Genomic DNA, 23,742 nt, shown 5'->3' on the forward strand with positions numbered 1-23,742 from the left:
TGTGTGTGTGTGTGATCTTTCAGCTGTGCATAGTGGAACATACCTGCAATCCCGCCTTTGGGGAGAGTGATACAGGAGGAGAGTTTATGGCCAGCCAGGGCTACATAGGGAACCTATCTGTTTCAAAAAAAAAAAAAAAGTGTTATCTGTCTTCTAAGATATTCCAAATGAGCTATCAAAACTTCAAAACGAAATGGTACAATGAAGTTATGTGTAAATAAAACTATACTTTTTATTAGCTTTGTAGAAAATGTAAATGGTCTTTCTGAATCTGAAAATACTTTGGTCTTTGCATTCAACCTTCCTGTTTTTGTCAATGGAAAAAAAAAATCTACAGCCATGCTTTCCTAGGTAATGTTTCCATCTCCGTGCATAGAAATTTCAGGGTAAAGTGAATCAATGTTACAAAATGTTCCTCCACTGCTCCACACAGTATTACTGAACACTGCTCATTTATGAGGATCTTCAAAACCATGAATTGGAACACAAAGACAAGCAAGAAAGGGCTGTTTGGCACTCTGAGGAAACAATACTTTGTTATGCAAGAATCTCTTGCATTCATGCTAAGAAGGAGGATTTGACAAGTTAATTAATTTGTCTTTTCTCTTACCTAAGCACTTCTGCCACTCAAATCCTTTCTGCACTCCAAAGCAGAGCCTGGCGCACTGAACACTCCAGCATTCCAGTGTGGGTGCCTTTGTTTTGAGGATCTAGGCAGGGGAAGCGAGGAGCGAGGAGCTTGAAGATGGTTAGGCAGATGGGTGAATGTCTAGGTTTATAGACTTGTCCTGACTAGAACTCATACCAAGTGACAGACGCCCCCCCACTACCTTCATTTTAAATGCCTATGACATAAGGAACTCTTTAAATGTGTGTCCCAAAGGGGTAGACCTCTTCCCTGAGACTAAGGGACATGGTGCTCTAAAAACGAATTTAGGGTTGGAGAATAGCTCACTCAGTGGTGGGGTACTTGTTTAGCATGCTTGAGGTCCCGAGCTCAATCCTGAGTACTGCAAAACAAGCCAGCCAACACACGAAAAGAACCAAGCATCATGTATTAGGTAATGGGATACAAAAAAATGTTATTTGAAATTAGCATTGTATTTTATAAGGGATAGGGTTCTTGCTGGGAATAGTGATTCATACCTATAATCCCAGCACCTGGAGTGTTGAGGCATAAGGGCTATATAGCAAAATTCTTACTCAAAAAAAAAAAAAAAAGTGTGTGTGTGTGTGTGTGTGTGTGTGTGTGTGTGTGTGTGTGTGTGTGTCGGGCTGGGAATGTGGCTTAGTGGTAGAGTGCTTGCCTAGCATGCATGAAGCCCTAGGTTTGATTCCTCAGTACCACATAAACAGAAAAGACCAGAAGTGGCACTGTGGCTCAAACAAAATAAGCTCAGGGACAGTGGCCAGGCCCCGAGTTCAACAAAAAATCATGTGAGGGGCTGGGAAGGTGGCTCAGTGGTAGAGCGCTTGCCTTGCATGCATGAGGCTCTGGGTTCCATTCCTCAGCACCACATAAGCAAAAAGAAAAAAGCCGGAAGTGGCGCTGTGGCTCAAGTGGTAGAGTGCTAGCCTTGAGCTGAAGAGCTGAGGGACAGCGCCCAGGCCCAGAGTTCAGGCCCCAGGACTGGACCCAAAAAAAAAAAAATCATGTGAGTCATAAAAATATAGATAAAAATGGGTACCAATGGCTCTCTCCTGTAACCCTACCCAGGAGGCTTATGTTTGAGGATTATGGTTCAAAGCCAGCCCTGGCAAGAAAGTACATGAGACTCTTATCTAAAATGAACCACTAGGCTGGGCATTGGTGGCTCACTCCTGTAACCCTAACTATTCAGGAGGCTGAGATCTGAGGATCAAGGCTCAAACCCAGCCCGGGGCAGGAAAGTCCATGAAACTCTCATCTCCAATTAACCACCAGAGCCCAAGTTCCTGAGTGCAAACCTTGGTATCTGTACTCAGGAACTTGGCTAGGTTGTTTGGCTGGCACGTGAGTCACTTCTCTAGCTTTATGTACTTTTTTGTCCTTGGGCTTGAACTTAGAGCAGAGCCTGAGCACTATTCTTCGGCCTGGGCAGGAAAGTCTGTGAGACTCTTATCTCCAATTAACCATCAGAAAACCGGAAGTGGCACTGTGGCTCAAGTGGTGGAGCACTCACCTTGAGCTGAAGAGCTGAGGGACAGCGCCCAGGCCCAGAGTTCAAGCCCCACAACCAACAATAAATAAGTAAATAAGTCTCACAGACTTTCCTGCCCAGGCTGGCTTTGAACTGCAATCCTCAGATCTCAGCCTCCTGAGTAGCTAGGATTACAGGCATGAGCCATCAGTGCCCGGCAATAACCTGCTATTATACTGAGCATTTCCTTTCTTTCTTTCTTTCCTTCTTTCTTTCTTTCTTTCTTTCTTTCTTTCTTTCTTTCTTTCTTTCTTTCTTTCTTTCTTTCTTTCTTTCTTCCTTTCTTTCTTTCTTCCTTTCTTTTTTGTTGGTCGTGGGGCCTAAACTCTGGGCCTGGGCGCTATCCCTCAGCTCTTCAGCTCAAGGCTAGCGCTCTACCACTTGAGCCACAGGGTCTCTTCCAGCTTTTTCTGCTTATGTGGTGCTGAGGAATCGTACCCAGGGCCTCATGCATGGAAGGCAAGAACTCTACCACTGAGCTACCTTCCCAGCCCCATTCTCTTTTTTTTCTTACCCAGAGTGATCAAAGATGTACAACACTTATAAGCTGAAGCCCGCAGCTTGATTTAAGACTTAATGGGTCACAATAGCAGCACATTCAGCCAATCAGGAATTAAGATGAATGAAACCAATCTTATAAGTAGACTCTAAACTAGAAAAATAGAACAGGTCTGTAGAAAGATTTTTACCCCTTAACTTCCTTCCTTTCTTCCTTCCTTCCTTCCTTCCTTCCTTCCTTCCTTCCTTCCTTCCTTCCTTCCTTCCTTCCTTTCCTCCCTCCCTACTCTTTCCTTCCTTCTTTCTCTCTCTCTCTCCCTCCTTCCCTCCCTCCCTTCCTTCCTTCCCTTTTTTTCTTTCCCAGGCCTGGGGCTTGAACTCAAGGCCTGGGCACTGTCCCTGAGCTTCTTCTGCTCTAGGCTAGTTAGTGTTCTACCACTTGAGCCACTTAGAGCCTTTTCTGTTTATGTGTCCAGAGGAATCAAGCCCAGGGCTTGATGCATGCTAGGCAAGCACTCTACCACTAAGCCACACCTCTAGCCTCCCCCTAAAGTTCAAAACCATGCACATAAATTTTTTAATACAGTTAGAGAATTAGAATCACTCTTATGTTTATCTAAATAATTACCTGGCACTACAAAATTCACGGCCAGGCATAGGTGGCTCACAGCTGTAATCTTAACTATTCATGAGGCTGACATCTGAAGTTGCTGGTTTGAAGCCAAAGCCAGGTCAGGAAAATCTTTGTGACTCCAACTCCAATTAACCACACAATAAAAGACAGACATGGAGCTGTGGCTCAAGTGGGAGAACATGAACCTTGAGCAAAAAAACTTGGGGGGCTGAGATGTAGCTCAGTGGCAGAGCGCTTGCCTAGCAAGTGCAACATCCTGGGTTCGATCCCCAGTACCAAAAAAGAAAAGACAAAAAAAAATACAGTTAAAAAAAACAAACAAACTTGGGGACAGCATCTAAAATCTGAGTTCAAGCCCCAGGAATGGCCAAAAAAAAAAAAAAATCAAAACAAAAACCAGTTGGTAAGGATGGAGAAGGTACAATTTGGGAGAAAGCCAACTTCAATGATTCTAAACAATCATCTGATGACCTTTGTAAGGTCCTTCCTTAGTCTTTAGTCTTTAATCGAAATACCAAGTGAGTCAGTTGCTGTGAGGTTTAACTTCGCAGAAATGTAAAGTCTGTCTAAAAAGAACAATTGGTGCCTCAATTTCCCCCTACTGGGGAGACTGAGGCCCCAGGACGAGAGGGACCCAGGAATTCAAAGTGCCCTCTGGCAACAAACTAGTTCCAGACCTTAGAGTTCTCTCCCTCCCATCCCAAACAAAACCAAACCTTCAAACTATACAGAAATGTTCCAAAAGAGGAAAAGAAGACATCTTCTTTTAACCTTGGAACTTGCTGAAAGTTTTAGTGAATTGTTCTAGTCGGGGGATTCTGGATACGTTTATGATACATGACAACATAGGAGCTGACTCCAAGAAATGTTCACTAGAATGAAAAAGGAGGCTTCTGTTACAAATGAAAGACCCTGCTCTTCCTCCATTCTTACATTCTTTCCCTATAACTACCCTTTGTGTCCCTTAGTCCTCCAAGATGGAGTTTGGGGTTGAGCCCTTCCATCTTCTCAAGATTGCTAACCTCAATTGGGTTTGGAGAAATGAGAGAAAATGATGACTGTGAGACAGTGATCAAAATGTATTGTTCATATATAAACAGATCTGTTGAATGGTAACTCTTTGTACAACTACTTAAAGACAATAATAAAAAATAACCCCTGAATAAACCTAAATCCTTTCTACCAAGTCTCTTGTGATGAACATTGACCTTGGTCCAGTGGGCAGCTTGGACCTTTAATTCCTGTAAACAAACTTGTCTTCTGCAGTGCCTACTCTCCAAGCTCTTGTGGTTTTCCAAAAGTGGCTTTTTACCTCAATAAAGTAGTAAAATAGTTTGGAAACCACAACATTGCCTTTTATCTTCTCGGTACTCTGTATGTGTGTGTGCGCGTGCTAGTACTGGGGCTTGAACTCAAGGTCCAAGCTTTATTCCTTAGCTTTTTCTGTTCAAGGCTGGAGCTCTACCACTTGAGCCACAGCTCCACGTTTAGCATTTTTGTAGTTAATTGGAGATAGGAGTCACACATACTTTCCTGCCTAGGCTGCCTTAGAATCAGGATCCTCAGATCTCAGCTGCCTGAGTAGATAGGATTAGAGGCATGAGCCACTGACTCCCAGCTTAGTACACTCTTCTCATGGCCAATGAAACAAATGCTCACTGCAGCTTGAAAATGCAGAAGCAACAAACCTGAATCCTTTGTCCTTGAAATTTCCCTGCCTGGGGCTCATAACCCACTTTGAAGAGGCCTTGAAACCGCAGGCCTCCACCTCAGGCAATATGTCATCTGGGTGCTCCAAGCAGGTAAATAATGAAAAATAATGTTTGGGGGCTGTCACAAGCCATTCTCCATTCAGACAGTGATGGTTTTCAGGGAGAATTAAAAGGAGGTCGGCTACTTCTGGCTGAACGCATCCTGGAAAGAGCCTATTTCTTGAACTCTGAGGATGACTTGAGGAGGGGAGGTGATGAGTGGATTGAGCAAACAAAGCTCAGGGACAGTGCCCAGGCCCTTAGTTCAAGCCCCAGGAATGGCCCCCAAACCAATAAGCAAAACCCTGAAACATCACGATGTAAGAAGTTTGATCATAGAACCATGCTGCTGAGAATCTTACCTTGTTTTAACGGGAACATGACAAACAACGACAACAAAAACAAGGTATGCAAAACCAACTCAGGAAGAGCTGAGAGAGGTATCAGCGGTTACGTCCAGGAAGGAAACAAAAAATTAACTGTCCTGATGCGATCTGATAAGATGCTGCCATTTCGCAGCTTCGGCCTGGGCTCAAGTTGGGAGAGGACATTTCCTTTGGCCCTGCTGGATCACATCACTATTTAGATCTACAAACTTTCCAATGATCTTTTACCTGTCAGTCTGTACTAGAAGCCTAAAGGACGGGGGGGGGGGGAGGGGGAGAACATGGGGAAAATTAACTGCAATAAACGGGACATGGCAGGGGAAAAGTACAACCCCCCCAAGGCATTTCTGACTAGGGCTGGACCAGAGCTAGCAGGCATGCGCAGAATCCAATCGTAACCGCAATTAGACCCAGAGTACAGGCGGGAACACTTGCAGCGCCAGGGGTCCCGGGTAAACAAGTGGCCGGGGCTTGAAAACCGGATTCACCCAGCGGTGCACAGTTTTCAAACTGAAAATGCAGATGCTCCTCGGTCTTACACACCACCCTCCCGGGGTCGCCATCGACGACCATGAAAACAAGCTCTCAACCGTTCCAACAGCAGTTAGCAAGCGCTCAGCTCGGTGGTGGTGGTGAAGTTTGAAACCAAAACCAACTTTCTTTCTCCCCGGAGCTAACACCCCCCCCCCCTCCACCCCTGTCCCGCCCTGCGCCCGCCCCGGTGAACACGCCTGCGGGGCGGGTGTGTGCGTGTGTGTGTGTGTGTGTGTGTGTGTGTGTGTGTGTGTTGTAACAGTCTTGAAAAAAAACGATGGAAACATCACAGAAAAGAAGAGCCATCGATCTTAATCCTACTCTCCCCCCACTTCCCCCAAACAAACCCTGCAAACAAACTTGTATTCGAACTTTCCCCTGTACACTGCGGTGACAGTTTTTGTTGTTTTTAAGATAACCGTTTTTTAGCGATCAGCACGAAAAAAAACCCATATATAATCCATAGTATATATAGTATATTATATATAGTATATTATGTATATGGTCCTTTCCCTCTTTGGCCAGACCAGATCCCCAAGTGTCCGGGGAGAAGAAAGCATTCTTCATTTTAAAAGGAAAAAAAAAAAAACCCCACAAAAGTGAGGAGGGACAGCCCGGCCCAGGACTGCGAAGCCTCTCGTGGTTATTTTGGGGGGAAAATGAACAACAAAGAAAAGGATTAGCACGGACGGGTACTTTTCAAAAAATATTTTCTTTTCCCTCTGGCTCCCGCTAGGGTGGAGGAAGTTGTCTCCCGCGCCGGGAGAGGGTGGAACCGAGTGGAAGAACGAATACGGGGAGGTCCCCCGCCCCCCACCCTGAGTTCACCCTTGCGGGGGGGGGGGGTGGGGACCGAGGGGCGGGGACGACCAGCAGGTGCCTGGGCTCCGGGCTCTCCCCCCCTCCCCACCCCGCCATCCGCACCCTCCTCTCCCCCCCAACCCCCCCGGCACCCACACCCCGAGCCCGGCCTCGCCCCCTGGCGGGCGCGCGCTCCGTGCAGAGCGCCGGGGTGCGGGGCGCCCACCCCGCAGGCAGCGCACAGGCCGTGGGGGCGGCAGGGGAGGGGGGGTGTGCTCCCGGGGCGGCACGCCCCGCCAGGCTGCCGCCGGGACCCCGAATCCGCCACCCCCGAGAAGCATGTCCGCGGCCGGGGCGCGGAGCGGAGCCCCGGGGAGCCGAGCCCGGGGAGGGCGTGTGCGGCGGCCGCGGAGCCGCTAGTCCCCTCCCTCCTCGGGGAGCAGCTGCGGCCGCCGCCGCCGCCACCGTCAGCGCGCGGGCCGGGCCGGGCCGGAGCGGAGCCGGGCGCGCGGGGCGGGCGCGGGGCGGCGCGGGGCGGGCGGGGCGGGCGCGCGGGGCGGGGGGTGGGCGCGGCGCGGCGCGGGAGGGCGTGGGGGGAGGGTCTCGCCCTCCTGATCACCGGGCGCCCGCAGGGAGACCCTGGCGGCGGCCGCCGCGGCGGCGCCTGACACTCGGCGCCTCCCGCCGTGCTCCGGGGCGGCATGTCCGAGGCTGGCGGGGCCGGGCCGGGAGGCTGCGGGGCAGGGATCGGGCCCGCGGCGCTGCCCCCTCCGCCCGCCGCGCTGCCCCCCGCGCCCCCGCAGGGCTCCCCGTGTGCCGCCGCCGCCGCCGCCGGGGGCTCGGGCGCCTGCGGTCCGGCCACCGCCGTGGCTGCGGCGGGCACGGCCGAGGGGCCGGGAGGTGGCGGCTCGGCCCGGATCGCCGTGAAGAAGGCTCAACTGCGCTCGGCGCCGCGGGCCAAGAAACTGGAGAAACTCGGAGTGTACTCTGCCTGCAAGGTGGGTCCGCGCCCGGCCCCGCCGCCGGGGGGCCGGGGCTCCGCTACCCCCCCCACGTCCCCTCCCTCCCTCCCCCCTCTCTTACCCCCCTTCTCCTCGCGCCCCCTCCCTCCCTCCCTCCCCACCCCCCGCCTCCGCCGCGCGCCTCCCGCCTGGGGCCGCTGCACCGCGGAAGTGCTGCCGTCGCCCGCGCGCAATTAGCTCCTTCGCGGAGAGGAGTCCTGTCCGGGTGGGAGAAGGGAAGGGGGGTCGCGGGGACTCGGGGGCAGGGGGGGGACGGTCCTTGACCTTCCACTTTTGCAAGGGATCGCCTCGGGCGTCCCAGCTCCCGGGCTACCCCCTGGGGCTTTGTGGCTCTGTAGGAGCTCTCCCGTGCCACTTTCTCGCCCAGCGGAACTGTACGGAGCGGGCGCATCCACCCGGGGCTGCGAGGAGGAGGAGGGGGGGGGAGTGTGTGTGTGTATGGGGGGGGGCTCCGCGGTTTTCTCTGCTCTCGATCGGTTCTCGTGGCCCCACCGGGTGGAGCTGGGTTCAAGAAGTGAGGGCGGCGAATCGTCGTCCTAGACTTGTGGCACTTTGGCCGGGCGCCGGGGAGGAGCGGGCGGGGCGGGGCGGGGCGGGGCGGGGGTCCCGCGGTGCCCGGCGCCCGCTGCGCGCGGCCGCGGCTGGGACCCGGGGATGGTGGGACTCGTGTAGTTACAGCCTCGTCCCGGCAGCTCGGAGATCTCCCCCCCCCCCACCCCCGGGGAGGTGGCGAGGTGGTGACCGCCCTGCGCGGGGGAGCTGGGGCGGAGGACCGGGTTCTGGCCCTCCCTCCTCGGCCCGTGCCAGCCCCCGCCCTCCCCCAGCTGCGGATCCAGAGGTGGGAGCTGCGCTCCCGACCCGGGAGGCTTGCCCGAGGCCGCGGGGCAGACTGGCCTTGCGCTGTCAGCAGAGGCTTTGTTTTGACAGGGTGACAGCTGAGGGGGGCGGGGACTTGGCCCTGTCAGCTCCTGCGGCCTGTGGCTGAGCCCTGGGAGACACACGCGCGCACACGCGGGCGCGCGTGCACACACACACACACACACACACCTGGGAGACACACGCGCGCACACGCGGGCGCGCGTGCGCACACACACACACACACACACACACACACACACACACACACACACACACACACACACACACACACACACACACACACACACACACACACACACACACACACACACACCCCCTCCGGTGGGTGCCTTCTGCCTGCCACCAACCGGGTCAAGTTCCCAGGTTCCAGATTGCCACCCGGGGCTGGCCCTGTGGGGACGTCTCTCCTTCCTGGAGCTTTTCCTGGGCATGCAAAGTCGCTGCCTTCTCTTCCCTCCCTCTCCCCCCACCACCCCACTCCCCTCCCTTTTGTAGTTTAAGCAGGCACCTACTGTGTGCTCTATGCTTGTGTATAAATACTATTGGAAGGGGTCGATCTTAGTTCTGGCCTTCCTTAACTTCTTACTCCAGGGTGACCTGGTGGGGGGTGGGTGGGGAGGGTTGCTGCTTGAACTGATTTCCCCTCCCTTCCCCCCACCAGGTCTGGGGTGAAGCTAAAATGTGCGGTTTGGTTCACTTAGATACCTCAGTTGTAAGGCCCTAGTTAAGAGCTGAACTTTAGATCACTTGTCCCTTTTGATTGTAATTTGTGTGTATGTGTGCACGTGTGTGCTAGTGTTGCACCTTGAACTTAAGGCCTGGGAACTGTCTTTGGAGGTTTCTTGTTTTTTTTTTTTTTTTTTTTTTTTTTGCAGGTTGTGGGCCTTGAACTCTGGGCCTGGGCACTGTCCCTCACCTCTTAAGCTCAAGGCTAGAGCTACCACTTGTCCTACAGTACCAGGTGGTTTATTGGAGAAAATCTCCTGGACTTTCTTGCCCCAGTTGGCTTTGAAATGCAATCCTCAGATCGCAGCCTCCTGGAGTAGCTAGGATTACAGGCATGAGCCACTGGTGCCCTGCTCTGTCTTTGAGTTTTTATTTTTATTATTATTTTTTAACCCACATCAGCTACAGTTCCAATTCTGGCTTTTGGGTGGTTAATTGGAGCTAAGAGTCTCACAGACTTTCCTGCCCCAGCTGCCTTTGAATCACAATCCTCAGATCTCAGCCATCTGAGTAGCTAGGATTATAGATGTGAGTCACCAGAGCCTGGCTGCTTGTCCCATTTGAATTCAGCCAAGAAAACAGGACTTGTAGAATAATACTACTGTAATGCTTGGTATTTCGAAGACTGACAAGTGGAGATTTTCTTTCTAAGAAAATCTGAGGCCTAGTGATTGGTAAGAGGGCCTACACTAACAATTGAGAGCAAGTTCACTTACTTGGTGGACCTGGTGTTTTGCCGCCACAGGTCCAGTGTGGAAACTGCTAAAGCTCAGACCTGAGTTCTGGCTTTGTTTTGTAGTTTGTTTATTGGGCTCATCTACCAAATACCTCTTCTTTCAGTTGCCTGTGCGTGGTTGTCTTTGTACCTACAAAGTTTGCAGAAGTTTTGGTTCTGTCTAAAGCCATGTGTGTGTATATCCTGCCCTTAAATCAATCAATCTATCTATCTATCTTTTTTTTGTTGGTCTTGGGGCCTGAACTCTGGGCCTGGGTGCTGTCCCTCAGCTCTTCAGCTCAAGGCTAGTGCTCTACCACTTGAGCCACAGCGCCACTTCTGGCTTTTTCTGCTTATGTGGTGCTGAGGAATGGAACCCAGCGCCTCAGGCATGCAAGGCCATCACTCTATCACTGAGCCACCTTCCCAGACCTCTATCTTCTATCTATCTATCTATCTATCTATCTATCTATCTATCTATCTATCTATCTATCTCTATATTTGGCTAGTCCTTCATGCATGTTAGGTAAGCACTCCACCACATTCCCAGCCCAGATATAGCATCTTAAAATTTTTTTATTGTTATGATAAAGATGATACACAGGTTTCACAGTTACCTAAGTTAGGTAATGATTACTTTTCTTCTTCCTCCTTCCTCCCTCCCCTCCCCCCTACACCCCCCTCCCCTCTTTCCTCCTCTCCCTCCTCCCCCTCCTCTTCCTCCTCCTCCTCCTCCTTCTCCTCCTTCTTTCTTTTTGGTCTGTTGTGGGCTTGAACTCAGGGCCTAGCCACTGTCCCTGAGCTTTTTCACTGAAGGCTAACACTACTACTTTGAGCACCATTTCTGGTTTGCTGGTGGTTAATTGGAGATAAGAGTCTTAACAGCCTTAACTGCATAGGCTCACTGTGATCCAAGCCTTCTGATAGCTAGGATTACAGATGAGAGCCTTTGGAGCCTCATATTGAGTTCATTTCTTTTTAGACAATGTCACCCCTTCCCTTGCTCTCTCCCAGTTTTTCCCTCCCATCCCCACTCACAAGTTGTATTGTTTTCAACATCGTATCTAGTGAGTACCACTGCTGCATTTGTTCACCCTTTAACTCTCCATTTCTGTGCCCCCTTATCCTTCCAAAGACAGAGAAACAAGACAAAAAGAAAAGAAAACCAAAACATCAATGAAGAAAAAAAAACTTCTTGTTTCCATTTTCTGGCGTTCATTTCACTGAGCATTACTTTATATGATCAGAGTCACACAGGGATTGTGCCTTTGTGTTCCTCTCCTAAGAGTATCCTTTGGTCTCCCTGTGTGTGAATGCCTAGAGTTCTGTATAATGTGTCTTGTCCCTGGGTATTTTAGATCTAGCTTCCACATATGAGAGAAAACATGCCCAGTTTGTCTCTGAGCTTGGCTTAATTTAAAATATAATGGTTTCTAAAGTTTGCAACTTGAGTGTTCACCATCTAATTCACAGGAAAAGGTTATTTATGGCCTTTTTTCTTCTTAGACTTGTTTATTAGCATTATCAGTTGCTGGGGGTCCCCTGTGTAATATTTTCACACATGTATACACTATGTCAGGATCAGTCTGACTCCCTCTATATCATTCTCCCTTACCCTCCTTCAGACTATTTCCACAGGTTTCAGTGATCTGTCTTCATACATGCAAATAAGCTACTTTGATAATACTCCCCTTCCTCCTCTCTCATAGCTCTCCCTCCTCCTGCTGCCCCCACAGAGCCTGTTTCACTTGGCTACCATTCATCTTCCTCCTTCCTTCCTTCCTTCCTTCCTTCCTTCCTTCCTTCCTTCCTTCCTCCCTCCCTTCCTTCCTTGCTTCCTTCCTTCTTTCTTTCCTCCTCCGCCTCTTCTTCTTCTTCTTTTTTTTTTGCCAATCCTGGGGCTTGAACTCAGGTCCTGGCACTGTCCCTGAGCTTCTTTCTGCTCAAGGCTAGCATTTATCAATTGAGCCACAGCACCACTTCTGGCTTTTTCTGTGTATGTGGTACTGAGGAATTGAACCCAGGGCTTTATGCATGCAAACACTATGCCACTAAGCCACATTCCCAGCCCCCATTCATTTTTCTTTCTCTTTTCTTTTCTTTTTTTTCTCCCCATGTGACAGCTCTGGGCCTTGAACGCAGGGATTGGGTGCTGTCCCTTAGGTTTTTGGCTCAAAGCTAGCACTCTACCACTTGAGCGCCCCTCTGATCTTTTGGTAGTTAATTGGAGTCTCTTAGATTTGTCTGTCCAGGCTTGCTTCATACCGTGATCCTCACATCTCAAACTCCTTAGTAGTTAGGATTCATTACAGGATTCCTTTCTCCTTTCTCCTCCTCTTCTTCTTTTTTTTTTTTTTTCCAGTCCTGGGACTTGAACTCAGGGCATGGGTGCTATCCCTGAGCTTCTTTTGCTCAAGGCTAATGCTTTACCACTGGAGCCACAGCTCCACTTCTGGGCTTCTTGGTATCTAACTGGAGATAAGAATCTCACAGACGGGCTGAGAAGGTGGCTCAGTGGTAGAGAGCTTGCCTTACATGCCTGAGGCCCTGGGTTCGATTTTCCAGCACCACCTAAGCAAAAAAGAAAAAAAGCCGGAAGTGGCGCTGTGGCTCAAGTGGTAGAGCGCTAACCTTGAGCTGAAGAGCTGAGGGACAGCGCCCAGGCCCAGAGTTCAGGCCCCACAACCAGACCCATCCCCCCCCCACAAAAAAAAAAAAAAGAAACAGACTTTCCTGCCCAGGCTGGCTTCAAACCATGATCCACAGAGTTCAGCTGCCTGAGTAGCTAGGATTATAGACATGTGCCACCGGTGTCTGGCTTTTTTCTTCTTGTTTGATGGGATCTTATTATGTAGCTTTGGCTGACTTAGAACTCATGATCCTCCTACCTCCACCTTGAGTGCTGGGGTTATGAAGGCATCACTTTTTACTCACTGATCTATTCAATAAGTATTTCAAGGGATAGTAGCTAGCTGCTAGGCCTTGGGTAAGTTCTAGGCCTGAGACACCAAGATCTATCCTTGTGGAACTGTTGACTGAGCCAGGTGTATGTTGCATACTATGTGCCCATATGCATGTGCTAAAACCCTTAGGGAAAATGACAGTGAGCCAGTGATGGGAAATCTAGAAAAACTCTTTTTTGGAGTGATATAAGGACTGGAGCAGTGGTAGGGTTGAAAGTGATTTCCTGGAGGAATTGTCAGTAGCTCTTGAAGACTCTGGGTTGGCTATGTGGGCGGGGCTGGGGGGGAGGGTGAAGCTTTTTTAAGTGAAGAAACTGAAAGCAACTTTGCAGACTTGGAGCTGGGCCAGCCTGAGGCAGGACCACACTGCCTACCCCCCACCCCAGGGGCGCGGGCTGGTGACTCGAGGACCCCTGGCCTAGGGATGACTGTTCTCTCCAATGAATTTTTTTTTTTTTTTGTCTTTTTAAAGGTTGGAGTGAGTATACTAAGGCAGTGGTTCCATTTCAGCTCAGCTCTGCACTTGAGATGAGCCAGCCCCAAAGGACAGAGAATGTCTACCGGTTCCATGGGAAGTTAGAGAGAGCAGAAAGATTAGAGGAAGTTGGAGAAAGGGGAGAGTTCAAAAGAGAGAGGCTTACCAGGTACCAGTGGCTCATATCTGTAATCCTAGCTACTCAGGAGGCTGAGATCTGAGGATCATGGTTCAAAGCCAGCCCATGCAGGAAAGTCTGTGAACTCTTATCTCCAAATAGCCACCAGAAAACCGAAAGTGGCACTGTGGTTCAAGTGGTAGAGGACTAGCCTTGAGCTGAAGAGCTCAGGGACAGTGCTCATCCCCAGAGTTCAAGTCTTATGACTGACAGGAGGGTGGGGGTTGAGGTGGGGGGGGAGGGTGAGAGGGGGGATTCACATGTTTCTGGAGGCTGAGATCTGATGATGGAGGTTCAAAGCTAGCCCAGGCAGCAAAGCCTGTTTTCTCTTTTCTCTCCAGTTAAACACCAAAAGAACTGGAAGTGGAGCTGTGGTTCAAGTAGTAGAGTGTTGAGCAAAAAAAGCTCAGTGGACATTGCCCAGGCCCTAAGTTCAAAACCCAGTATTGGCACAGGAGAGCAGAGAGGGGAGAGGGACAGGGAGGAAGGAGGAAGGAAGGTGGAAGAAGGGAGGTCTGGCTTTTTTTTTTTTTGTCACAGATAAACCAAAAGCAAGGAAGCTATTTCATAGCCAAGGTGCTCTGGAAAGGAAGGAAGGCAAGATGGAGGGAAGGAAGGAAGGAGAAACAAAACCCAAAAGGACCCAGGATGGAGTTATTTGAACTATGTCCTAGCAAAAGTTGCATCACTATGATTTTGTTTTGACCCAGCCTGAGTGGTGGGAACAATCTGAGTCTGACCTGTTAGGCCTTGGCGTCAAGACCTCTCCTTTACCAGGGTCTTCATGGCCACAAAGTTTCTGGCCCCTTTCCTGGGCTTCCTCCTACAGGGACTGGGATTGAAAGTTCTCTCTTATTTTAAAATCAACTCCCTTAGTCTAGAGATAGGTCTGTGTTAGCCTTCAAGGCCCTCAGGGGTTTAAAGGAGGGGGGGGGGAAAGAACAAAAAACAAAACAAACAACAAAAGGACTTCCCTAAAAGAGAACCACCAGAACAAAACTAAGATCAAGTCTTGACTATTTTGCCGATTTTTAGATTCCTTGTCTTTCCTTTACGTTCATGTCTAGCCTGATTTGAAATGACCTACATTCGTCCTGGTCCTGGAGATTTCATTGTGACTTATAATTATGTAAATTTTCTTTTTGAGAAGAGGTCTTGCTGCTGTGTTCCAGGTTGGCCTCAAAACTCTTCCTGCCTCAGCCTCCTGAGTGCTGAGATCACAGTTGTGGGCCCTACAGAGTGTGATTATTTGACGTGCTCACACTCACGGAACAAATTCTTCCTGATGTAGCTGTTGACTAAGCAGATGAACTAGAGAAGATGGAGGAAATGAAGAGCACTTGGGGAATTGTAGACAATTATGTGAAGATTTTTCATGGAGGACGTTTCTAGGTATTCTGAAGGGGATGATGGGATTGAGGTTTTTAGTTTGTTTTTGTTTTGTTTTGTTGCTGTCAGTTATGAGGCTAGAACTTGGGTTTTTGTTGTTGTTGTTACTGTTAGTTGTGGGGCTTAAACGAGTGGGAGTAACGTCCCTAAGCTCTTTTTATTTAAGGCTAGTTCTCTACCATTTTGAGCCACAGCACCATTTCCACTTTTCTGGTGGTTAACTGGAGATTAGAGTCTCAGGGACTTTCCTGCCTGGACTGGCTTTAAACCACAATCCTCAGATCTCAACCTCCTGAGTAGCTAGGATTACAGGTGTGAGCCACCAGCCCGAGCTTTTTTGCTCAAGGTGGATGCTCTACCACTTCAGCCATAGCTCCACTTCCAGCTCTTGGCTGATTAGTTGGAGATCAGAGTCTCACAGACTTTTTTTTTCCCCAAGCTGACTACAAGTCACTATCTTCAGATCTCAGCCTCCTGAGTAGCTAGGATTAAAGGCATCAGCCACCAGCTCAGAGCTCAACCTGTATTTTCTTGTCTGTAAGGTAGCTCTGCCACTAGTGTAATCTTGGGCACAAATCGCTTAATTTCTCTGTGAACCTCTATGACCTACCTCTAAAATGGTGACCATAGTTTGAGCCCTGATGTTAAAAAGAGGAAAGATTCCCGAAGTTCCTAGAACATAAAGTAGCCAAACACATTTTGACCGGGTGCTTTGCTCATTGTTGCATGGGTTAGGAGTCACCAAGCATTCAAGAAGAACTCATTGGCTTAAGCTTCTGGGCTGAGTGCCATCCTTAGAGAGTTACGGTGGCACAGGATAATACCATTCGTCTTCATTTAAAACATAATGGTTTATAACTCAAAAGCAACACTGAATGTAGAGTGTGAAAAAAAAAAAAGGAGGCCAAGATGCCATGGTCAGAGAGTGTCCTTTTGGCTGCAGGCTGGTGGACTGGTCATTAAACAGACCTTCCGGTAGATCAGAGCTCCTAGGGCACTGGTGTGCTTAGGTGTCTATTTATTAGTCACTTCTCCAGTTTCCCCCCTCCCCTGCCTCCTTCCTTTCCTCCCTCCTTCCTTTCTTTCCTTTCTGTCTTTTCCTTCCTTTCCTTTTTTCTTTTTTTTTTGGTCAGTCGTGGGGCCTGAACTCTGGGCCTGGGCGCTGTCCCTCAGCTCTTCAGCTCAAGGCTAGCGCTCTACTACTTGAACCACAGTGCCACTTCCAGTTTTCTGTGGTTAATTGGAGATAAGAGTCTTACAGACTTTCCTGCCCCTGCTGGCAGGAATGCACTGCAATTCTCAGATCTCGGCCTCCTGAGTTGATAGGATGACTGGTGTGAGCTCCAGGCATCCAGCTCGTTTTTTCTATTATGAGGATTGACTCCAGGCTTCAGGCTAGCTAAGCCAGCGCCTCTACCTCAGGAACTACACCTGAGCTTACCCACGGGTTCCATGATGAGATTTTCATACACGTGTGGACATCATTTGATCATTTTCAAACTCTATCACCCTTTCCTATTCCCATCCAGCTTTCTGCTGGTGAGAGTACCTCTCATTTTCAGCTTTTCAGCTTGAAGCAGACTCATCCTGGAGCCGCTTCGTCCCTGGAATTTTCTCCAGTGTCTGTAGACCTCTTGGGTCATGGAACTTGGGAGCAGGGAGGCTGGGCTGTGGTCAGACATCTAGGCAGGACAGACAGTTCCCCACTACAAGGAATTATCTGGCCAGAATGTGAACAGTGCAAGAGTTGAGAAACTGCTTTGAAGGAAAATTGTATTTTCCCACAATGCCATTAATGCCTATACAGAATAGGGGAAGGGGCTGGGAAGGTGGCTCAGTGGTAGAGTGCTTGCTTCTCATACATGAGGCCCTGGGTTTGATTCCCCAGCACCGCATAAACAGAAAAAGCCGGAAGTGGCGCTGTGGCTCAAGTGGTAGAGTGCTAGCCTTGAGCTGAAGAGCTGAGGGACAGTGCCCAGGCCCAGAGTTCAAGCCCATGACCGACAAAAAAAAAAAAACAAAAAAACAAAAAACCCAAAAAGACAAAAACAGAATAGGGGAAATGAGTACTTTTGATTTTAATTTGAATAACACTTGAAATATGAAGAACTTCACTTGGTGAATCATGGGCATAGTTTTAAAACAGCTTTATTGTGGTATAGTTTATAGATCATAAAACTTGCCCGCTGTATGTGTGAAGTGCATTTGAATAAATGCAGATAGTTTAGCCTCTACCACTACAATCAACTCCCTTCCATTCCCCTACCGCCAACCTTATTTTTGTTTGGCAGTGCTGGAGATGGAACCAAAGCCTTCGCTCAAGCTTGACAGCATTCTTGGAATCACAGCCCTAGCCTGCTCCTGTCATTTCCTTTTTGCCACACCTGGGGCTTGAACTTGAGGCCTGGACGCTGTTCCTTATTCTGTATTTTTCAGGTAACAGCACAGGGTCTGACCATCCTAGGATATGTTGAGGGTGATATAACCTTGGCACAGTCTTAAACTTCCTTGATGACAGATCCCAGCTGTTATACAGTGCCTGCACAGTTAGTCTCTCTTTGACAAAAAGGAAGCTTTTTCTTGTTTTGTTTTTGAGACATAATCTGGCTACATAGCCCAGGCTGGCTGTGAACTCCTGTTTCAGCTTCCTCAGCCTCCTGATTGCTGGGCAAGGTACTCTTTGGAATTGCCAACCGTTTTCTTTTTGGAGCTTCCTAGAGCCTGGTGGCTGTGGTAATGTTAATCTCCTAAGAGTCAGAACAGCAGGCTCGCTGGCTTCCTGCCCAGGGTGGGGGACCCCGTGGGAGCTCTTTCCTGCCCGCCCTGGCCTGGTCTCTCTGGGCAGCAGTCTCTTTCCTTCACTTTCCCCCTTGGTGACGTGCAGGTGAGGAGTGCACTACTGACGTATTCTTCAGATAGGTAGTTTCGCCTAGGTGAAATTTCTTGGAATGTGAGCATTTCACAAACATCTATTTTGTTTTAAAAATAAACATTCCGTGGATGCCAGCAGCTGGTGTTTTGCCAAGGTTGGCCTCAGCTCATTGGATCGTTCCACCCTGGGGAGGAGGAAGGTAACCAGGTCATTTTACTAGCAGGGAACTGACACCCAAATAGGTTAGGTGACTTCCCCAGGCCACACCCTTGCTCCGGAAAGCACCACTGGTGGAGGGCATGTGTCTGATTCCTCTTCTAAAACTTTTTTCTGAGGTGCAAGTGTGTGTGTGTGTGTGTGTGTGTGTGTGTGTGTGTGTGTGTGTGTGTGTGTGTGTGTGTGTGTGTGTGTGTGTGTGTGTGTGTGTGTGTGTGTGTGTGTGTGTGTGTGTGTGTGTGTGTGTGTGTGTGTGTGTGTGTGTTGGGGATGTATGTCCCTGCTTCCCAGATGGCTTCTGGGGAGGATTTTGTTGGTTTCAGGCATTCTGTTCTCACCTGACATTTCATTGTACTCCTTTTGAGAGGTTTGTTCAAAGCCCCTTCCAGTGTACTGATGTTATACTGCCTGTAATGTAAACAGAACCAGCGTCTTTATTGCTGGATTGGACAGACCTCAGCACAGCCTTGATTGTTTTAAAGCTGACAATCAAGTCTGATGGCTGTGAGGGCCTAACACCATTCCCTGTGGAGGGAAGATGAAAGCGATTACTACTCAAGCTATAGAAAGTTCCCAGTGTGTCAAGAACCGAAGAGACAGGCGATCCCAAATCTTTAAGGTCCTTATACAGGATTATATAAAACTATACTCATAGTAATATTTCAGTACAATCAAAGGGCAAGGCGTGTTAAAATATGTTTGAGTTTGCTATGTATACAATCAAGTACTCATAGATTAACAGTACAGACAACTTTTTTTTTTAGTTTCCAGTACTGAGACTTGAATTCAGAGCCTGACATGCTTACTTAGCTCTTTTGCTCAGGCCTGATGCTCTACCTTTTGATTCATACCTCTACTGGTTAATTGCTGGTTAATTAGGGATAAGAATCTCTTAGATTTGTCTGCTGGCTTTGAACCACTATTTTCAGATCTCAGCCTCCTGAATAGCTAGAATTACAGGTGTGAGCCACTAGTACCTGTTTTTTTTTTTCCTGGTACCTGGGTTTTAACTCATAGCCTCATGCTTGCTCAATTGGTGCTTTACTAGTTGAGCCATACCCTCCGTCTCTGCTTTCAACATTTTTTAAAAAACTTACTATAAAGGTGATGTACAGGACTTAGTAATGAGTGCTTGCCCAGCATGCATGAAACCCTGGGTTTGATTCCTCAGTACCACATGAACAGAAAAAGCTGGAAGTGGAGCTGTGGTTCAAGTGGTAAAGTGCTAGCCTTGAGCAAAAGAAGCTCAGAGACAGTGCCCAGGCCCTGAGTTCTAGCTCCAGGACTGGCAAATTAAATAAATAATAAATAAAAATAAAATAAAATAAAAGAGGTGAGGTGCTGAGGAGTTACAATTAATTATATGTAAGTCAGGTGAAGACTACATTTCATTTTGGTCAGTGTGTCACTTTTTTCATGGCTCTCTCCCAGTTCAGCCTTGTGTATTGCTGAGTATTTGAAGATGGAGTCACATAGACTTTCTCCCTGGGGTGGTTTGGAACCTCAGTCCTCCAAATTTCAGCCTTCTGAATAGCCAGGATTACAGGGGTGAGCCACCAGCACCCAGTTAACTGGGCAGAGAACTTTTACACATGTGTAGATCTGTGAACTGCCCCTCCCCCCTCCAGGTATTGCTGTTGGGCATTTCTAGAAGTTCAGAGGGTTCCGTTGTACTCCTTCAACACCCATGGCAATCCTTTATTCTGACTTCTTTCATCAGAGATTACTTTTGTGTGTTCTTCAGATTCACCCAAATGGGATCAGACTGTAAGAATACATCATGTCCGCTTTCTTTCCCTCAGTACCCTGTCTGTGAAATGCATCTGTGGTGTTGCATATAGCAGTAGTTGGTAAAGACACAGGTTTTCAAAATAAAACAATGCGCTAAAAATTACCAGTTGTTTTCAGGATAGAAATGAATAGCTGGGGATGTCTTCACAGAATGGATTTTTTTTCCATGTGTGCATGCACGGAATAGATTTTAATTAGAGTTTTTCAAGAAAGATGGGAATTAGTAAGTACTGAGGATGCTGTTATATAGACCAGCAAACCGTGTGCTGGGCCAGGTAGATGTAGATAGGAATGGAATGATAGCCAGATAGATGACGGGGGTGGGGGGTGGTGACGTCACAGCTGATGGAATGTGTGTCCTGCACAGTTCCTTTTCCCTGGAGTCCTTACATGTAACTATCACGTGAAGGCCTGTTGCCACTAACCCCTAGTTCTGGAAGGTGACTATGTAGAACTGGATGGGCTGGGCATGGAGTCAGCTTTCCTGGGGTAACACACTTCCGTGGGCACCGCCACCTCTGTGGTGTTGGCCTGGTGGGTGGAGGTGTTGGGAAGGGGACAGTCATCCTCATGGTCTCCATAGAGGATGCTGAGGCCACTTAGTGTCACTTCTTCCCCAGGAATGGCAGTAAGAAAGTGGGATTCCCACGCAACTCCTCAAGTAGTTTTCTAACAACCACTTTCCAACCACTTTCCTGAAAGCTAACACTGCATGTAAGATGAGGGGAGTATTCGATGGAATTATGTGGACCATCCACCTGTAATCTTCTCTATACCAGATAATATTTACCCAAATGGGATTTTTTTTCTCATTGATTTACTTAAAGAGCATGCATGCATACATTTGTAGGGTGGGGTGTTATACCCAGATGTGAGTTATGTGGGCTGTTTTAGTAGAGTTCTGCTGGGCTTGGGCTTGCTACTGTTTCAAACAACTTCTCCTCCTCGGCCTTCTTCTCTTCTTCTTCTCCTCTTCCTCCTCCCTGTCTTTTTCTTTTTCTTCTGCCAGTTGTGGGGCTTGAACTCAAGGACTAGCCACTGTACCTGAGCTTCTTTTGCTCAAGGCTAGCACTCAACCACTATGAGCCACAGCACCACTTCTGGCTTTTTCTGGTACTGAGGAACCGCACCCAGGGCTTCATGTATATTAGGCAAGCACACTTGATCTCAGGCTTCAAACTCTTTCACTTAAGGCCACTGATCTATCACTTGAACTACACCTATACTTTCCAACTTTTGGCTGGTTAATTGGAGATAAGCATCTCAAAGATATGTCTGTCAAGGCTGGCTTTGAATTGTGACCCTCAGATCTTAGCCTCCCAAGTAGCTAGGAGCTAGGATTACAGGCATGGGCCACTGGTACTTGGTAGGTTCAGACTTCTTATGACAATGTATCACCTAGCTATAATTGAAATGCAGCTAAATCATTCGTGATTTTGTATTGTTTGTGTCTGTAGCATTCAGTTTTGCCTGAGATTACATCTGCGTTGCATACTTCTCTATGTACCTTGGTGCCTTATTCCTGAGTATTCTGATGCATTCTCAGATGCCAACTTCCTCAGAGTAGCCTTTCTTATCCTCCACCCCACGCTATCACTCCCACATAGCATTCTATCCATGATTCTCAAATATTATGCTTTTTTTTTTTTTTAGGGTGCAGATCCTGAGGTTTAAATTCAGGACCTGGGCTCTGCCCCTCAGCTTTTGTGCTCAATGCTAGCACTTTACCTTTTGAGCCACAGCTCTATTTTGAGCTTTTTTGATGGTTAATTGGATATAAGAATCTGATCAACTTTTCTGCTGGGACTGGCTTCAAACCATGATCCTCAGATCTCAGCCTCTTGAGTAGCTGGGATTACAGATGTGAACTACAAGCTCGTGGCTAATACTAGGCTTTCTTTTCTTTTCTTTTCTGTCAGTTGTGGGGCCTGAACTCTGGGCCTGGGCACTGTCCCTCAGCTCTTCAGCTCAAGGCTAGTGCTCTACCACTTGAGCCACAGTGCCACTTCCAGCTTTTTCTGCTTATGTGGTGCTGAGGAATCGAACCCAGGGCCTCAGGCATGCAAGGCAAGCACTCTACCACTGAGCCACCTTCCCAGCCCTTTTTATTTTCTTTATTTGGACCCTCTCCCACCTTTTTATGACTTTTGTATGTCTAGGTATTGAATCCAGGATCTCTTGCATGGTAGGTAAGTACTCTATTACAGAGCTGTCTCCCTACGTCCCCTCCCCCCCAAAAAGAAAAACCCGGAATCATATTTTCAAATGATTTATCTGTTTCATTTCTGAAAACAAAAACTCTGTGCAGGTTTACTTCATATTCAAGATAGACTGAATCATATCTTGCAGAAGTAGACACTCAAGGAATATTTACAGGTAAAGGGGTAACCTTACATTTAAAGACTGTGAGATCAGAGGAAAGGAGATCACATTGTAAAGATGAGGAAACTGAGCCTTGGAGACCTTTAATAATGAATCATGCAGTGCAAGGTAGACACATTGCCAGCTGGAACTGGACCTTCCCTCTATAGGAACTTAGTGCACTTCTTTTAGCTCATGACAGATAATGTATTTGAGATGAGGTCTTTCTGTGTAGCCCAGGCTATCCTTGGGCTAAAAGATTTTTCTGCCTCAACCTCCTGAGTGCTGAGATTATAGGTGTATACCACAACCAACACTTAACTTCATTGCCTGGACTTCTGCTACAGGAACAAGCAAAGAGGATTCCAGCCTGCATTTATTCTTCCTCTGGATGAATAATGTGAATTTCTGTCATGACGGTTTCTTCTTCTGTAAATTATTTTCAGAAATATATTGTGAGGGGCTGGGAAGGTGGCTCAGTGGTAGAGCGCTTGCCTTGCATGCATGAGGCCCTGGGTTCGATTCCTCAGCACCACATAAGCAAAAAAAAAAAAAAGCCGGAAGTGGTGCTGTGGCTCAAGTGGTAGAGCGCTAGCCTTGAGCTGAAGAGTGGAGGGACAGTGCCCAGGCCCAGAGTTCAGGCCCCACGACCGGACCCGAAAACAAAACAAAACAAAAAGAAATATATTGTGAGTGTTGTGAGGCCAGCAGGTTAAAACCTACTGAGAAAGAGTTTCTACTTTCTATTCTAAAAGCCCGTATTACATCATCATCATCATCATTATTATTTGTGTGTGTGCGTGTGCGTGCTCCGGCCTTTTTACTCAAGGCTGGTACTCTCCCACTTGAGCCATACCTTTACTTCAGGCTTTTTGCTGACTAATTGGTATAAGACTCTCACTGAGTTTTCTGTCTGGTCTGGCTTTGAACCATGATGCCTAGATATCAGCCTCTTGAGTGAACAGGATTACAAGTGTGATCCTGGGACACCTGAGCAAGTATCAGCTGTATAGACAGGCATATTCTCTACTATTTATAATTTTGTTGTTGTTGTTGCTCATTTTAACTGAAGTTGACACCAGACTTTCTTAAAACTACTCTGCGTTTTCTCTCAGTATTATTCTGCATTCAGGAGATACATACCTTCTGGGAAAAATAAATAGTGTTGTCTCTAAGGATCCTCTCCGAATGACCCACTACCTAATCTCAGGAGGAGACTTAGTGTAATCTCCTTCATCACCTCTGGGCAAGACGTGAGTGGATGCATCTATTAAATTCCACACCATCTAATCAGTTCCCAATGCTCGCATGCTTTTTGGCAGCCGTCAGGGAGGCTGCTGTGGTAGGCAGGTAGGTAGTTCGGATTCTAGA

At 48.1% G+C, this 23,742-nt stretch overlaps 1 protein-coding gene across 2 annotated transcripts in view; it reads left to right on the forward strand.

The window, feature by feature from the left end:
• The first annotated feature begins 7,470 nt into the window (after positions 1–7,470).
• Kat2b (lysine acetyltransferase 2B) overlaps positions 7,471–23,742 on the forward strand; it is a 103,697-nt gene continuing 87,425 nt past the window's right edge. Inside the window, exon 1 of one of the 2 annotated variants that reach the window (XM_070018677.1) lies at positions 7,471–7,782. In XM_070018677.1, coding sequence (XP_069874778.1) covers positions 7,486–7,782 — 297 coding nt within the window. In that variant the 5' untranslated portion in view covers positions 7,471–7,485. Of the gene's footprint in view, positions 7,783–20,390; positions 20,451–23,742 lie in introns of those variants that run through there. The other variant, XM_070018678.1, reaches the window with a different exon arrangement.

This window comes from Dipodomys merriami, unplaced genomic scaffold (genome assembly GCF_024711535.1).
Source record: "Dipodomys merriami isolate MVZ:Mamm:240054 unplaced genomic scaffold, mDipMer1.0.p SCAF_13, whole genome shotgun sequence".
NCBI lineage: Eukaryota > Metazoa > Chordata > Mammalia > Rodentia > Heteromyidae > Dipodomys > Dipodomys merriami.